Raw genomic sequence first — 17,814 nt, 5'->3', positions numbered from 1 at the left:
CTTAAGGAAACTTCCATTCCCCAAAAATACATTCCATAGCTTCTGCATGATACTTGACGACTTCCATGCAAAACATCCAAAGTGCCCTTCCACACTGATGACACGCCCCATGAATAATTTTAGAGCAAGTGTGTAAGGAAAGAATTGTAATCAAAATCTATTTTGCTATATACAAAGGCTGTCTATGATAGCAACTGTATATTTATGCAAAACTACAACCTACGGAATGTTCCTTCAACAGTCTGTTCAAAACTTGGACATCCTGTAGTAAGCAGATGTTTTTGCGTAACAGTAAAATGCTATGACAACCTGAAAACAGGACTGAACACCAAAATTTACTCTCAATGTCAACTTTGTAACAAGCTTCATCTGCAACTTCGGCACCCTCACCCTCCTGCATGTGACTGGCATGGCAAAAAATAACCCATCACCTGCTTTAAGCAATACTTACAAAGCTGAGGGGAATTACATTGAAAAATATCTTTATAATTTTGAACTATGTTTTATGAACTACAACCAAAATGTCAGGGTAGAAACTGTCTCCAAGTTAAAAACAGAAAACACAACTACAACTCAATTAACTTGTGAGTATTGATGAATTATTTTCATTAACTCAACTCTTCACATTACTATAGAAATTTTAAGTATGTACAAAGAGGAAAATATGCAAGACAAATGCTTGCTAAGAAAGTCCAAGTGCTTCAGTTACAAATGCACACATAAACGAGACAAACATATTTCCAGAAACTTACTGGGATTCCAGGCCCTGCTTTTCAAGAAATTGCATAGCACTTTCGGAGAAATTTGAGAATCCTGCAGAGACACATATATCTATTTTATTAGTGTACAAACAAAGAATCCCTTCCTGAAATAAAACACTATATAAAAGTTATTATTTCAAACAAATTTCCCTTCTGTCTAGCATAGATCTTTCATATGCCATATATTATAGCCACATATCATAGCCACATATTGCATTACGGCTAATTAGTATGCAATAAAGTTTGAATTTTAACATCTCTGGTATTTGTAAGCTTCAGGAACATGAATAAAATTAACATTGTTTTTTACAAATACAAGTGTTTGGTTTTTTTTTTCCAGTAAAGGAGCTTTAGTTTACTCTAAGCAGGCAAAACAGGTTAAATGTAAAACTGGAAGACAAATATAATTAACAAAACAAACAACCTAGGCAACTACTTCACTATTTAAAACAAGTGGGGAAAACACACAGGATGTCCTTCAGAATCTGCATTCTGAAGCAGAATTTCTTCAAAGCAGAATTTCTTAGAAGTGTATGAGAGTTCTTTTTAAAGCAAATATTCTCAAAAACACCTAAAAGTCTGGAAATAAATTTTTCAGGTCATGCAATCACTAGAGGTGTTGTGAGCACTTAAGATAGAAGTTACCTGATTCCAGTCCAAACTCTAGATAGTTTTCTGTCACAATGAGAATTGCCATTGCTTTCACAAAGAAAAAGAAACCAAAGGTGACACAGACTGATCTTTCACCTCCATCCTCTACTTTGAAATAATGGGTAGTCAATGAAAATAGTACCTTGCTTCACATGAAAAAGGTCAAGGAAAATTAGGTTTGTAAAATAACTAAATTTAAGAAATATAAAGGGGTATTTTGGTCATCTACACTAGGGCTGTTCTATGATACACAATTTATTTTTTTTTTTTAACTAATGTGCTCAGCCAATTTCAGCTTAATATTACAGAATACTGTAAAGCAAAATAATCACACAAGGGATAGCCAGGAATACATTACTCTGGAATATAGCTTTGATTTTGGCTTGTTTATTTATAATCAACTGCAGCAATATTCACTATCAACCCAAAAGAATTAAACCACAGTTTAAACAATTACATAAATGTAAGTTAGATCAAATAAAACATAGCACAACCATATCTTCAATGCAAATTATTGATACAAATGAAAAATACTCCATCGAACTAGCATAACTCAGGATTTAATACATCAATTACAAAATGCAAAATATTACTTCTGAATGCAACAACTGTGATGGTGGGGAAGTGAATAAACATTCTTAACCACAGAGATGCTATATGTGTTCTTCCTGAATGCAAGGTACAACAGCCATACAAACAGCAAGAACTCAGCGTTCCAACAGACACTTTTATCCATAATGGGATAAAACTTATTAACTATATCTGCACATAGGGAGTGTAGATCTGCCTTACAAAAAACTGTGATGATTGTTGCTTAATTATTACATTTCTGTTTACTAAAGAGAAAACAGATGAAATATGAAGGTTAGATTTCCCTACTTTCACATGCATGTCTTTGAAATTTTTACCTATCAAAGACAGTAAAACAAGTGCTTTGTTTAGTAGTATGTAGGAAAGAAAAAGCTATCCCATGCTCATCTTGTGGAAAAAAAACAAACAAAAAATAAAACCCATTACAGTCTAGTATGATATATTAAGTCCTTTCATGTAACCCTAGTGCCACAAATACAAACATCTAAGACATCACCTGCTCTGTTATAAAGCTGCTTTTAAAATGCTTATTGAGTATACTCCTTTTTAACACATTTCTAAACACAGAAGTTATCTCCAAAGTTAAACAGAAGATTAGGATGAACTTCTCTTATTACTGCAGCCCATTACAATTGTGGGCTTTTTTTTTTTAATGGCATGCAATTTCCAGTCCATTTCCAGTAGCTAGAGATCACTCCACACATGACCTGCTTTGAAAAAATGAAAAGAAAAAGGAAAAAAAATGGTTTTAAGTATAAATTGTAGCCTTTTTTCAACTATGCAATAACATTAATTCATATTTGAACTTTTTTTTAAATGCTGGAAGTGTTTTAAGATGTAGACTGCAAGAAAACACATTTTAGAGTATCTATTCAGTAATACATATGAACGGTCATCAGTTAATCTCTCAAGAAACTATATGACTATGCAATATCGCACTTCATTAGCCAGCACATATTTATCATGCATACTGCTGTATTTCATGCATATGCAAAGAGGTACTCACATGCACACGAGAAAGTGGCCTAGGGACAGCATCTAATAACTCTAAATGAACAGTAATCAACTTAAGCTCCCTTCATAAATCACAGAAAGAAGACATAGCTCATCCAGAACACAGGTACATAATAGGTCATACAGGCCATGTTCTCGAAAGCTCTGTTTCTCTAATGGCATTCTTAAAGCCAGGCATCTTTTAACACCTAGGGATATCAATCACAAATTGAATGTACATTGATTCAAAATCTTGAAGTTATACAAAGGACTTCATAATACTTTCTGATCAATAGTCCTAACCTATAAAGAGATTTATAACCCCCTAGACACTTTATTTTCAACTACAGACTGTGCCTAAAGGATGTTGAAAATGCCATTAGAAAAAAAGCATACTGACAGTAAATTCCAATTACAGTACAGATTCAGTACGCAATATATCAATGAATGATTATGCAAACTACATGTGACTGTTAGTCAAGGTAAGCACTGCTCAGCAACAACTAAAACATCAGTGTGTTACCAGTGTTATTCTCAGACTAAAGCCACACAGCACTGTACCAGCTATCAGGAAGCTGCTATCCCAGCCAAAACCAGAAGAGCCACTAATAAAGCACTTTGGGACCAGCACCAGATTAATTTCTGGATTTTTTTAATGAATATCTACACTATGAACATAAAAAAATGCTAATAGTTGGCTACTGCACTGAATCAAAACATTTGTTTCTAGAAGACACAACTGAAAAAAAATCCAATCTTCCAACTTCGCTAAGCTTTTGTTGGTCATTCTGTCAGCCACATCCTTAGCACAGTTCTTAGTACAATCCTTAGTACATGAAACAGAAGAAACATCTGTCATCAAAACACAAAACTGACTGCTTTCAATTGAAAATTTGAAGTCAACAAAATTTTTCTCACACATTATGATTAATAAATTCTGGCCTTGACATAGTGAATTAGTAAATAGTTGAGCACATTTTAAAATATTCTCAACATTCCAGAGGCCTGATGGCACAACACACGAAATGAGCCAGTTCTCTTTTTACATCTCTTTTCACCTGCCTAGGTTCCCATGATCATGAGGACTGTTATCAATACCTCTGTATTTCACCCTTTGCACCATCCTCCTTCATCCAAAAAAGCCACAATGCTTGAAATAATATTAATGTATTTATGAAAATGTTAACTCTAATATAAAGTTTAGACTGTGCTTCCCGGTACTGCAGCCTTCTGCACTGCCACTAACCCCTCAGACTGCACAGGATCACACTACTTCATCCCATCAGTCCAGGAACCACATAGGTTATTACGTAAATTCAATACTACGAAGCATTGACTTCACAAGGATTTCTACAAAATCACCTACTTTGTGCAGAAGCCTTCAATAAAAACGTCTATTTAATGCCACAGGAAAAAATGAGTAAATGAAAGTTGTACAAAGTCATAGAAAACTAGTTCTGACCATTTGTTCCCTTTGTATGATTAACAACTCTTAAACTACCTAGTACTAGGTTACACTTGTACACAAGTTTCTTATTTTCCAGAATTTATTTATTTCTGCCTATCAGGTCATTATTCTCTAGACTTTCCCAAATCTGCATATTCTTTCAGAAGTGCCTTATGAATTTTAAACTTTAGCTTCTGTGAAATTTCTCCCATCCCAACAAACTGACAGAATTCCTTAAGAACTTTCTGAAGTATACTGCCCGTTACCAAAACCTCAAAACAATATTGATCCCTTAGACAACACATGCCTAGATATAAAAATGCTGAAGCATGCAACTGACTGTTCACAGCTTCTACATAAAATTTAGATTTTAGCACATGACCTTTCATTTTTAATAACTATTCTATTGGATCTTATTTCCCTTCCAGTCATGTAGCAAAGCTAGCAAGAAAATATTGCTAATGCGCTTCTAACATGCAGGGAATACTAGGTATGTTTCAACCTTCTCCAGGTCCAAATGTGCAATGTATTCCCAAGTGCTTCAGCCAGATGAGAATAAAAACTGGAAATGCTGGTTTAGGCTCAATTTACATAAAAACAGCAGGCGAGAAAGGAATAATTAAAAAAAAAACAATAACTACTTGCATGTTCACACTACTGAGGCAGAAACCTTGCACTGCCAGGCAACTTCATCTTTTTTACTTTCTGCATTTGGTTTTGCCCTGAATTGATGACCAAATGAAAGCAGTAATTAGGACTGTATTCAAATACCACTCTAAGAAAGAATTAACTGCAGTGGATTTTTCTGCAATGTATAATTCACAAGTCTGTTTCATCTAGAGTTGCAATCATTGTAAAACTATTTAAATTGGCTATAACCGAGATTTGGCTGCCACCAATAAATTTAAGAGTGCATTGTGGCTTTAGTATTTGAAGCTTGTTTTTCCATTAGCACTATTAACCTCCCCCTCATCCTCAAAATGGGAGTCAAAAGTGTTGGCTTTCACTTCTGATTTCTTAAGCAATAGCTGCTTCTTTCCCCCTGCCAATAACAAATTCAAATTCACAACTTCACCCAAACAAAGAAAACAAAGGCTGTAATACTGCTGTAATATCATTATAAGGTGCTTCAGAGACAGCGGCTGACTTTCCTGTCACTACGTTTAGAAAAAACACCTTTTGAACTGTGGACCTCTCCACTGACAAGTCAAAGGAGAAATACCTCATCTGGAAGCAAGCTACAGTCTTTATTTTCTCATAATGTGAGTCAACTCCCTCTTCCAGCAAGCTCTTACTCTATATAGAAAGTTCGGGGTATCGTTTTTACCTCAGGCTTGTCCTGAGTTCAGCTATAGCAGTCATTTTTCTCCTTCTTAGTAGCTGGTGCAGTGCTGTGTTCTTGCCTTTCAGCCTGGGCACAACACTGATAACGACGTTTTTAGTTGTTGCTCAGTAATGTTTACTCTGACCAAGGACTTTGTGAGTCTCATGCTCTGCCAGGAAGGAGGGTCACAAGAAGGAGGAGGGAGGAAGCAGAGACAGGACACCTGACCCAAAATAGCCAAAGGGGTATTCCATACCACAGCACGTCATGCCCAGTATATAAACTGGGGGCAGTTACCTGGAAGGGCTAGATTGCTGCTCAGGTTGGGCTGGGTATTGGTCAGCAGGTGGTGAGCAATTGTATTCTCTTCCCCTGTTATTTCCCTTATCATTATTATTATTGGTGGTAGCAATAGTGGTTTGTGTTATACCTTAGTTACTGGAGTGTTCTTATCTCAACCCATAGGAGTTTCATTCTTCCGATTCTCCTCCCCATCCCTCCAGAAGCAGGGGGAGGAACAAAGGAGGGGGGAGTGCATGAGCGGCTGTGTGGTTCTGAGTTACCAGCTGGGCTTCAACTACAACAAGGCTACTTAAAGAAATAATTCCTATCCTTATCATAAAGGCAGCACCTATTTTAATAATTATTAAGTACAGAAAAGCAGTAAGCATATCCAGAATGGTTATCCAAATATAACTGAGCATTAGATTTCAAAGGGTTTATATTACACCCCCAGCTATTGCTAACAGCAACAAAACCTAACCCAAAATCCCCATGCACAACACAGTAAGAACCCTTACTGAAGAACAGGCATTTATACTGAGGAATCAATTTTGAATATTCAAGTACTGTATCGACCCTAACTTAGCAGTTTATCTGGTTGTCAGTTGTTGAGGGTGCAGAGGAGTTGCAGAAATTTATTTTCTAACTCACCTTTCCATAACCTGCGCTGTTGCAATTCCACTTATGCAATTCCACTGCTTTGAAGACTTATTAGGTCTTCAAAAGGCAACTTTCCTCCCTAAAACATAGATCTGGATTGGTATGTGGAGTTAATTATTGTGCAAGCACTCATGTCTGATGTTGCCTTTTCCAGTAAAAACAAACATAAGAGTTTCTTACTTTTATGGTCCAATATTGGTTGCTTTTTCCCTCAGTTACAGAGAGAAATTCAGCTTTTCACAGAGCTTCCAAAACGTACCACCTCTGCTCCCACAGCTGTCTACACATTTTATTTTCTGTAAACTTTGTAAAAGTTTCTTGAATATCCTTCGAAATTATGAATTCATGCACATCCCTTTGCCATAAATTAGTATACAAATTACTACACTAATTTGTTCAGGAAGTATCAGATTAAATAGACTGCAAACTTAAAGTATGCAATAAACTGCAATAACTTGCACACTTCTCCAAAAGTTGTAAATACTCTCTGTACAGAAATCTATTTCTGAATGCCAAACTGGGCAAAATAGAATTAGTTTAGAACCACTCCATACTACAGATAAGAACTACATGTAAGTTCACATATTTCATTTTCCATAAATGGTTTGGTATTAATACTAACAAGCTCTTGATTCCAGCATATACAGCATATACATTACCCAACCAGCATTAGCTTACGCACTCCTTTTTCCAAATGCTGTATATATGTGTATCCTGCCAATCAACAATACAGACCTTTATATGAATTGTAGGATGTTGTGGACTATTTGGATCAGATAGAGTCATTTAAAAACACAGAAAAGGATACACTGCAAAAGCCAGGACAAGCAGACACCACACTACACTGATATTCATTTCTTGTGAGGGCTTCACAATGCTGTAATAGGCTTCTGTCACCACATACACAACTGTAGCTGCAACAGTGAAATCCACCAACCACTGATATTCTGGAAAATAATGCAAGGCTGAAAAATACAAGTTTGCAAGCATTATTGTTTGTGCAATTATTTTATGGCAGTTACTGACATATATAGAATGGACTGGCAATTACAAAACACTTTCAATTGACTGAGGTCTAGGCAGACCATCCAAGGCCAACAACCATAAAAAAGCCACATTTTTTCCACTCAATAGTGAACTTCACTGTTCACTTGTTACTTGATATTTGATTACTGCTCAGATTTATAAGGCTACAAGATTTTACTTTTTTATTATCTCAGCTTTTACACATTAACATCCTAACCTCAAAAAGCATTCTTTATTTAGATGTCAATATCATAACAGAAAATGATTCTCCAGCTGCGACTACCTGCAATTCTAGTTTTTTTACTCTCTGTTAAAAGACTAAAAGCTCACTGGCAATCCTTTAAAATACTATATATAATTGCTTCCTCTGTTTAAAAAACAAAACAAAACAAAACAACATCTAAGATACTGATGGCCTGTTCTTCCAGATATTGTTACCATCTCCTGTACAGCAATACAGGAGAAATTACTGTGTAAATTCCACTGTAAAAATTCTGGGGATAATACTGCAGTTGCATGCAGGCTGGGTGATTTACAAAGAGAGAGCTCCCACAGGTGCTGGAAAACTGCAAAGAACAATTTGTGACCTGTCCCTCCCAAAGACTTCTTCCTACATCTACATGGTTAGGAAGTCACGAAACATACTGAGACTTGTCTGTTGACAACAAGCTACCTGATGTCAAACATATGAAATTGGCCAAACTCCGGTATTTCCAAGTCCTATACTTATTCTGAAATGTCCACCTGGCTAGAGTCAACAAAAGTTTGTATACCTCACACTGTATCAGTATCCATAACTATTCTGGGAGAGAGTTAAATGCTGTAATTTCAAGCAAATAAGAAAAATTTAAACCTGTGAATGCGTTATTTATGTGCCAGCTTTAAAAAACTCTGCATTTCTGTTAAAGGTATTTTCTACACTCTTTCCAATAATTTAAGATGAGAAATGTTTTGCATAAGACTACACTTCTTTCTGTATTTATGCACAGAACAAATCCATATAAAAACGTAGATTGGAAGAAAATGCATCACAAATACATACATATCCATATACGTGTTTTCTGTAACAGAATGACTGGTTATCATTAAGAAAATAAAAATTACCATATAAAAAACAGCAACTTCCAAACACTTAACGCTACTTATAAGATTAAATTTTTAAGCATTTTAGCTCAATGCCTATGATGCATCACTTATGATTTCTAAGCATTTTACCTCAATGCTTCAGATGTGTGGTTGAAAGGCCTAGGCTTCAATACTACGGCACATTCCCTATTTTAGATGAGCAGAAAATACATGTTTCAACATCTGCTGGTTCTCATTATCTTGCAAAAAGCTATGATCTCTGTTTCAAACAGACCATGGTGTTGTCTCATATTGCTCTGGCTGCCTGATGCAAGAGATGTGCTTTATGCTGGATTTCATCTCCTCATCCTTTTCCATAAAACTGCTACTAAGATGTCACCCATGGAACAAGGGAGATTTAGCCCAAATTCTTGCTTTCTCATTAAACTTTATTATCAGTTGTACTTTTATTCATTCATTGTCTATAACAAAAGATATTCCAACATTCATCATAAATAAACACTTGATAAAAAGAACCAGGATATATTTGAAATAATGTACCGTTGTCTGCATCCACTTATTCTTACCAATAGTGTCCCTTTCAGTCACAGATTTTGTTTCCAGATGAAGATCGATGTCTTTTGGAATGGTTAGAGGTTTGCTTTCAATATGACCATTATATTTTCTGAAAAAGTAAATAAATTAATAGATAATACATACATGGATATGACAAGCTTTCAATATGTAAAGACATTCCAAATTTAAGAAAAGTGCAGATCACTTTTTTGATAAATGCAAACATCTTTATCTATCTAGCTGAAAGCACTAATTCAAGTCTTGAGAAACAAACAGGTATGTCAAAGCCTCCTAGCTTTACCTTGCAGGGCTCTGACAGACTGCTGTGGTGTGGGTTTAAATGGCTTCTATATGCTGCATCCTGAGCATGTATCAGGACAAGATCCAGTATTAATTTCAGCCCACTGATTTTTCTCTTTTCAGGGAGCTACAGGGTGTTGTAGTAAGTTCTCACAGTCTTGAAAAATCTGTGACACAAGTGCAGCTACAGAGCATAATATATGTACCCCACCATATAGACAGCCCAAAGGAAAATCAAAGCTAAACTGAAACTTTTTAATCGAGGTTTAGACCCAGATACTGAAAGACAGGAGTGTTAAAGTCTTTGGATTGAAAATAAGTGGAAAAGACATACAGATCTGGCAATGTTAATTTACTGAACGCTCACTGGAAATAACAACAAACAGTAATCTACCTCAGAAGACAGCTGATAAGGAAAAAATAAAACCCAAATTTCAAAAAAAAAATCAGTCCTTTTTGTCACAAGAGGGTGCTTAGCAAGTACATTATACAAACTGGCCAATAGATGCTCCAGAGAGCCATCCTACTTGCCATCAAGCAAAGATAATTTAAAGATAGCTTTCTAATCAAAAACAATGCATGTAGAAATACCACAAAGTTGTTGCAATTCATACCCTGCTTATAAAAATAAATTTATATATATGCTTATTACAGTGTTACTACAATCATATAGAGATCCAATACATCTTGAAAAGAAATAATCCATCATGCTCTCTTCGGGAAAGCAGACAATGCTAAGTACATCATGATACCACACCAGTGTTTAAAGCTGTGTTCCAGGTTTTAGTCATTTCTGCAGGGCACGACAGAGATACACTGGCGCTTGATAAACAGTGACACACAGATTCACTTGCTCCTGTCATACAGGTGGCTACTTGCTTATTCAAACAGGAGGAATAGGCAACCAAAAGTTGCTCCTCACACTGGTAAACCCTTTCTGGCTTCCAGCAGTAAGCAATTTGAGGATAAGCTGAGCCAGGGATTGCATCTTCTGAAACCTGAAACCGACATTCAAAACTGATGTGAATTTCCCTAATCTCATTCTGAACAAGTATGAGATTTGTTGAGCTCCGTAGCGTCTTCTGGCACCAAGGTCCACAATGTGTGTCCAAAATAGAGAAGTCCTTAAATGTACTACACTAATATTACTCAGTGCCTCCTTGAACAACATGTTTACTACTCCCTATCCACCCTCTGTGCACACTGGATACGTACCTGCTGCAAATCCCTCCCTCAGACTAGTAAACTATACACTTCCTCCACATGTGGAAGCCTTTACTCTAGCCACCATCGCTCCTCTTTTCCAGCCCTACTCAAATCATCTTTGAAATACTTGTATGTATAAACAAAAGTATGTCTTAGACATAAAATGACTGTGTTTTCCAAATTGCTGGTTAGAACTAACACATTTTTAAGGAATCATTTTTCATAGCAGAAATACATGTAAAGACCATAAAAGATTACATATTTGGAAAAAAAAAAAAGAAAGTGCATTTTCATCTGGAGATCTGAAACAATGCCAACATCAGAATCTCCAATTTCCTGAAAATAAGACACATTACCGGACTTTAAATTGAAGAAAAAAGGATGCTCTTAAAAGAGCCTGAACAAGATCAAGTTACACAAAATTGGGCTGAAAGATTACCATTACTAACTAGGGTAAAACCTACCTCATCACTATTAAAAATAAAATATCATTAAAGCAGATCAGAAAATGTTTTCTTAGAGTAATAAAAAAAATAAAATTAAAAAAAACAAACCTTAAAACCTTTAAAGGAGAGGTGGATTTTTCATGGAAAGATGAGTTATTGGGACATAAGCATTAAAGGAAATTCAATCAATCAATTATTAATTTATTTATAAGGAATGAAGTCCTCTCAACTAACGTGCAAGATGAGGATACAAGCAGAAAGCATCATTTTTTTTTCCAGGTTTTATTAATTCTGAGTATTTTCAAAAGCACAGACATTTTAATGGACAAACTAAAAACTGAGGATAGGAGTATTCAACAATTCAGGTGCTGAAGTCTGAACAAGACATCCCAGACTCTACCCTGGAAGTGTATCTACAAGCTTTGGTGTGCTTCCCTGCCCCAAGTTGTACTCTTGAAGTCTTCCTACTGCATGTAACATCATCTTGAGTGAGATGAGCATTTTGATAACAGAAGCATTTCAGCTTAACAGAATTTGGTGTTCCTGTACTTTAATTATCCCAGGGGACCCATAATCCAAGAGACACGGAACGCATCCAGGATCATATACAGCTTTAATTCAAAGCAATTCATAGTAGCTATGGACCTTTATATTGGTCTAACAATTTAATACAACATAATTCAGAAATAGAAAAACTGCCTAATATTCACATGCTTTTACAACGTACAGGACAATATACTGAAGTGTAATACGCATTGAATAAACTGGACTACAAGTTCATATTACAGCTGTTTATAAGGCTAATTCTCAAGCAAGGTCCTTGGATCTGCTTTCCTAATTTCTCTTTTAATTAGTTCATATTGGAAAAGTATTTAAGTAAGACACAGGAGAATGTACTACATTTTGCATTTTATCTTGAAAAGACATGGGAAAAAAAAACAAAAAACAAAGAGATGCCTCCTTGTTTCTCCTACACTATCTGTTTCACACCTCCTTGGCTCAAAGGAGTGCTGCATTCCATTTTGTGGAACCTAAAATAGTACATCCAGACCAATTCAATATCCAGTTGGATACTGGATATATCCAACAGTGTATCCAAACCAACTCAATAGGAGCAATTCTTGCTTTAAACCATGGCTCTCCAACAACAGCCACTTCTTTAGAGGACGCAGAGGTATACTTACTGACTAAAAAGTAAGTGCTTCATTCATTCTGTCCTTAAAACAGCACAGCAAAAAAAGCATCACTTAAGCCTCCACATTACTGTCTTGGTTTCTTTGAAGTTTTCTACTCCCCTGCAATTAAAATTTATCCTAGTACAAACAATTATTTCCAACTATTACAACTGTGCTCTCCTGGTCACATATTAATACAGCAAGATGATTATATCTATCTTATAATAATGAAATCACACCACAAAATTTGCCTTGGCAAACATGAAAACATTAAATGGGTAAGTTTAGTAACCGAAAAAGTACTTAATGCATATATAGGTGACTTGTGATACAGGTTCCTACTAAATTTCACAGTAAATTTCTCAAAGCTTACAAAATTTAAACTTGTATGTCAGTACACATTAACATGCCATACTTGCACTCAGCTGAGAGCATGCAATTGCTCTGGTGAAAGTGAGAACACACATCTTTTGGATGGCAAAAGACTGGCTAGGCTGAGGAAAGGCAGTAGGAGCAACGTACAATTATTATTTGGAATGTGCTTGTGTTTTTCTGGTGAAGGCTTCTATGGGTGGACTTTAAGTTATAGTTTTATAATTAAAGTTATTTTACATATGAATGAATATCACTGCTTAAATTGACAGCTATAAATTGTAATGCTACTCACAATTATTTCACCTCAACTTGCTGCAGAAAACTGTTAGATGAGTTTCTGAATTTGAAAGAATATTGCAACAAACATGTAAAATGAAAGTCAGGTTCGTTGGTTTGTTTATTTTAAATACAGTCAAACCTTGCATCACATAGCCAGATCCACCATCCCAAGATTGCCACAGCGGTGCTTCTGATAAGGCTGTTCCAGAACTTTGTGCCTGAACATCAGAAATCTCCTTCCATCTTAAGCTGACCGACAGCTATCCCACCCCCTCAGTCATCTTTTGTTAGGTTAAACAAGCCAAGCTATGTTAGCTTCCTCTTGTAAGACATTTTCTGCTTCCTGGATGATCCTAGCGGCCCTCTGTGCACCTGTTCAGGTACAACCTCATTTTTCTTGAGCATTAGTGATGAGAACTGTACATGGTAATCCAGCTAAAGTTCTACACCAGTGCCTCGCCCAAGAGGATTAGTATTTCCATATCTCTTCTACAAGAAATACCTCACCTAATACATCCTAACAGCACATTTACCTTTTTCACAGCTGTGTAAGAGTGATGGTTCACAGTAATCCTGTTTAACTAATATACTCAAATCTTTCTTCTCTTGCTTCAAGATGAAGAGCTTCAATCCTATAGAAGATTTGCTTTCCTCAGTTTTCATGCAAATGAATATATTCACTAAAAAAATTCACTGCCACCAAATTAGCAGTTTCACAGACCAATCTTGTGGACTGGACATCATCCAGTTCTGCACAATTTGGGCATCTTCAACTCTCTGTTAAACTGACACTTTGTTAAACCAACACAGGTTGGTACAGAGCTGTGGCAAGTGAGGCAGCTATAGGCAAGTAACAGATTTAAACTCACAAAAAGACAAAAGTTGGCTAGCAAAGTTAATATATGGATCATAACGAGAAAAAAAAAAAAAGGAAAAGAAAAAGCTTAGAACAAATATTTACCTATCCTTTTTGCTCTTGCCTTTTTGTTTCCCTGCAAGAATTCGTAGCTCTTCTTCAGTGGGATGCTGATACCACCTTAAACTAAAGAAAAATAAAATCTTAAGTATAACCACAGCAGTATTTGCAATATAATGGTTTTAATGGTTTAAAATATATATATAAAAATATAGAAATATATATATATAAACACACAATCTGTATGCCTATTAAGCCACTGGTCATTTGCAGTAACTACGCAAAACACCCTTATGTGCAAGTACCAACCCTGCCTGAACTAAACAACTACAGCTAAACTTCAGTTCTCTTCAGCATGTAAGACGCTTATTCATAGTAAGAAAGCTCTGCCACTTTGTCATTTAAGTGAAAATCCTTCACTTCCCAAACCACCAAATTTTACCATTATCATCAAATACAGCAAAAAAGATTTTACTGATATTGAAAAAAGTTCACTGGGATAATTGTACCATTACAATTACCCACGAGAGCCACATTCTAAATTATCTTACACAGCATAATCATGCTTTTCAAAACAACAGTAATCCTCCAGAGTCCAGAGTAGCTATCTGTTCTCTCAGGCAGAGCAGATCTTAACATTAACACTCCTTTCCTAAAAACCTCCTCCAAGAAGACAAACTACATTACAGATATTAACTTCTTCCTAGCTTTCAAACAACACAGAGAAAGTGGGGAGAAACAGAAAAAGTCTTCTGCTCTGTCATTCAACATCTCCGAGATCTGAACATGGCAACGGAAAATACCAAAAGTAGTTCTGCAGTGATGAAGATCATCTGTGTTGGAAAGCTAATTTTTCAAATTTTTTCCTATGCAGATAAAGAAATAGTACCTAATGCAGCAGAATCAACAAAAATCTTGTTCTGTGTAACATACAAGGCCAAGTAGGACAGATCTTGGAGCAACCTGGTCTCATGGAAGGTGTCCCTGCATGTGGCAGGGGGTTGGAACTGGACAAGCTTTAACGTCCCTTCCAACCAAAACCATCCTCTGATTCTGTGACTTCTCTACTGAACCATAAAATGACTTGCAAAAAGAGAGAAAGAATAGTACCTGGCAGTGCCACACAATAAGCATATTTTTCAGGGTTTTTTGTCTCCAATACAGTCAAGTCCATTTTTAACCAGCCACATTTTTAACCTGACAAGAGGGGAGATAGAGATGAGCTCTTAGGCAGAAGTTCTTCCCTGTGAGGGTGGTGGGGCGCTGGCACAGGGTGGCTGCCCCATCCCTGGCAGTGTTCGAGGCCAGGCTGGACGGGGCTCGGATCAACATTGTCTAGTGGCTCGGACCAAAGTGGTCTAGTGGAAGTTGTCCCTGCCCGTGGCAGGCGGTTGGAACTGGATGAGCTTTAAGGTCCCTTCCAACACAAACTAGTCTGGGATTCTCTGATACTAATATATTATAAACACTTAAACAACAATTTGCTCTTAATTACATGACAGAATTATGTTGCAAGTGATCACTAATTACAACTAATAGGATACAACAGGTTTGGAAATCTTTAGCTAATAAACTCTACACACCTTTCATCTAAAATCTCAAACCCAAGAGATCTGAACAAATATTTCCAAAAACATAGAGCTAAAAAAGAAAAATAGTTCATATCTGCTTCAGCTTATATACGTTTAAAACTTAGATCCCATAACTGATTACTCTGTCACTGTGACATATCCAGGTTAGTCTGAATAGCAACAGCAGCACAGATACGCCCCAGTTAGTTTGAATGAAGGTCATTAATGACTGCAAAAGAAAACATCCATTTTCGCCTGTCTTCCTGAAGTGGCCTGAAAACAGAACAACTGAAGTAGCTGAGCAACTTAAAAGCAGCATTTTGGTACAGAAGGCTTTATTAGTTAAAAATACAAAGGTTAAATTAGCTAAAATTGCAAAGGTAATTAGTTAAAAATGCAAAGTTAAAAAAGCAGATACTTAGGCTGCCAATTCATTTACTTCAACAAACATGAATATTCAAATTCCACTCAAGCTCTGAAATGGCATTGATGGAAAAGGTTTGTATTTCTTTACAAATTTAAGTAAGCTGTTTTTCAACAGTAAATTACAGGTTTTCATTCTGTAAATGAATAATCTTATATCCATCTAGTCTAACAATTCTTTTAAATTTTGAAATGTCTATGTTTCATTTTAACAGGCTTTGAATGTACATATACAGGCATCTTGGAAACAACTGATAACTAGAAGAGCTTCTGGCTTGTTTGGTAACATTTTTATCCTTGCTCCCATTCAGCAGTGGCTATCTATAGACATTTCAGACTATAATGCTTACAAAAGCCTCCCAAGCCTTTGGAAAAAAAATGCTTAAATGAAGTAACTTAAAAACCAGTTTGGGGAACCAAAGAATTACTTGAAAGTATACTAACAAAGGAAAGGAGGAGCAGGTGGTAACTTTTCCTGGAAAAGCTGGACTGCTTAAGAGTGTTTCTGCTTGTACCTGCACAGTTACGCGTGCACAAAACACCTAGCACCCTACCCACACAAGTCTGTCAAAGAAAATACCACTGGCAAAAAAGACAGCATTAAGGAAAATGGGTTAGACATAAAAGTTTGTCAGCTAAACTAAGAAAAGAACTGCTTTTCTTTCTGCCATTACAATTCAGACTCCTGTTGCAGTGAAGCTTCTTACTTGTTTTTATTCCTGGAAAGCAGAATTATTTCTGGCTTTTTACAGAATTCTTGCATTCAGGAGATTATTCACAATGACTGAAATTACAATGCACTAAAACAGTTACCAGACAAACAGAATATTGAAGAACACAATGACATTTTCAAGGCTAGTAACACGAATGTCAATCATAAGACTCCTATTGACTTCAGTAGGAGCAAAAATCCGTAAGAACAAGTGCAGAAATCCTGTTTTATGTATTTATCAATCTGCAGGTGCACAAAGATAAAAGAAGAAAACGATGATGAAAAGTATTTTTTTTAGAAGAAACAGAAGAGTGGAAGTGGCAAATGCTCCATCCCTGGCCAGTGTTCAAGGCCAGGTTGGACACAGCCTTGGGAGACATGGTCTAGGTGTCCCTGCCCATGGCAGGGGGGGTTGGAACTGGATGATCTTAAGGTCCTTTTCCACTCAAATCATTTTAGGATTCCATGATTTAAAAAGCAAACCTCTCCCTATCTTAGGAACACAGCAAGCCTTAGAACAAGGTGTCATGGTTTAGGCCCAGCTGGTAACTCAGAATCATGCAGCCGCTCACTCACGTCCTCCCTTCTTTCTCTCCCTGCTCCAAGAGGGATGGGGAAGAGAATCAGAAGAATGTAACTCCCACGGGTTGAGATAAGAACAGTCCAGTAATTAAGGTATAACACAAACCACTACTTTACCACCAATAATAATAAGGGAAATTACAAGGGAAGAGAATACAATTGCTCATCACCAACTGACAAATACCCAGCCCGATCCAAACTGCAATCTGGGCCTCCTCAGTAACTCTCCCCAGTTTATACACTGGGCATGATGTCCTGTGGTATGGAATACTCCTTTGGTACTTTGGCTCAGGTGTCCTGCCTCTGCTCCCTCCCAGTTTCCCCTCCCGGTTTACCCTCCTTCGTGGCAGAGACTCAGAAAGTCCTTGATCGGAGTAAGCATTACTTAGCAACAACTAAAAACACTGGTGTTACCAGTGTTGTTCCCAGGCTGAAAGTCAAAAACACAGCACT

At 36.5% G+C, this 17,814-nt stretch overlaps 1 protein-coding gene across 3 annotated transcripts in view; it reads right to left on the bottom strand.

The window, feature by feature from the left end:
• TMEM161B (transmembrane protein 161B) overlaps positions 1-17,814 on the bottom strand; it is a 39,500-nt gene that overhangs the window by 9,823 nt on the left and 11,863 nt on the right. For all 3 annotated transcript variants that reach the window (XM_062605181.1, XM_062605182.1, XM_062605183.1), the window contains exons 3-7: positions 14,119-14,199; positions 9,388-9,485; positions 7,518-7,674; positions 1,407-1,558; positions 753-813 (exon numbers count right to left, since the gene is read on the bottom strand). In XM_062605181.1, the coding sequence (XP_062461165.1) occupies positions 753-813; positions 1,407-1,558; positions 7,518-7,674; positions 9,388-9,485; positions 14,119-14,199 (549 nt within the window). The remainder of the gene's footprint in view (positions 1-752; positions 814-1,406; positions 1,559-7,517; positions 7,675-9,387; positions 9,486-14,118; positions 14,200-17,814) is intronic.

This window comes from Pezoporus occidentalis, unplaced genomic scaffold (genome assembly GCF_034315485.1).
Source record: "Pezoporus occidentalis ecotype Australia unplaced genomic scaffold, CSIRO_AGI_Poc_V1 ctg90, whole genome shotgun sequence".
NCBI lineage: Eukaryota > Metazoa > Chordata > Aves > Psittaciformes > Psittacidae > Pezoporus > Pezoporus occidentalis.
The sequence above is the reverse complement of the archived record's forward strand: the minus strand, read 5'-3'. Positions and strand labels throughout refer to the sequence as shown.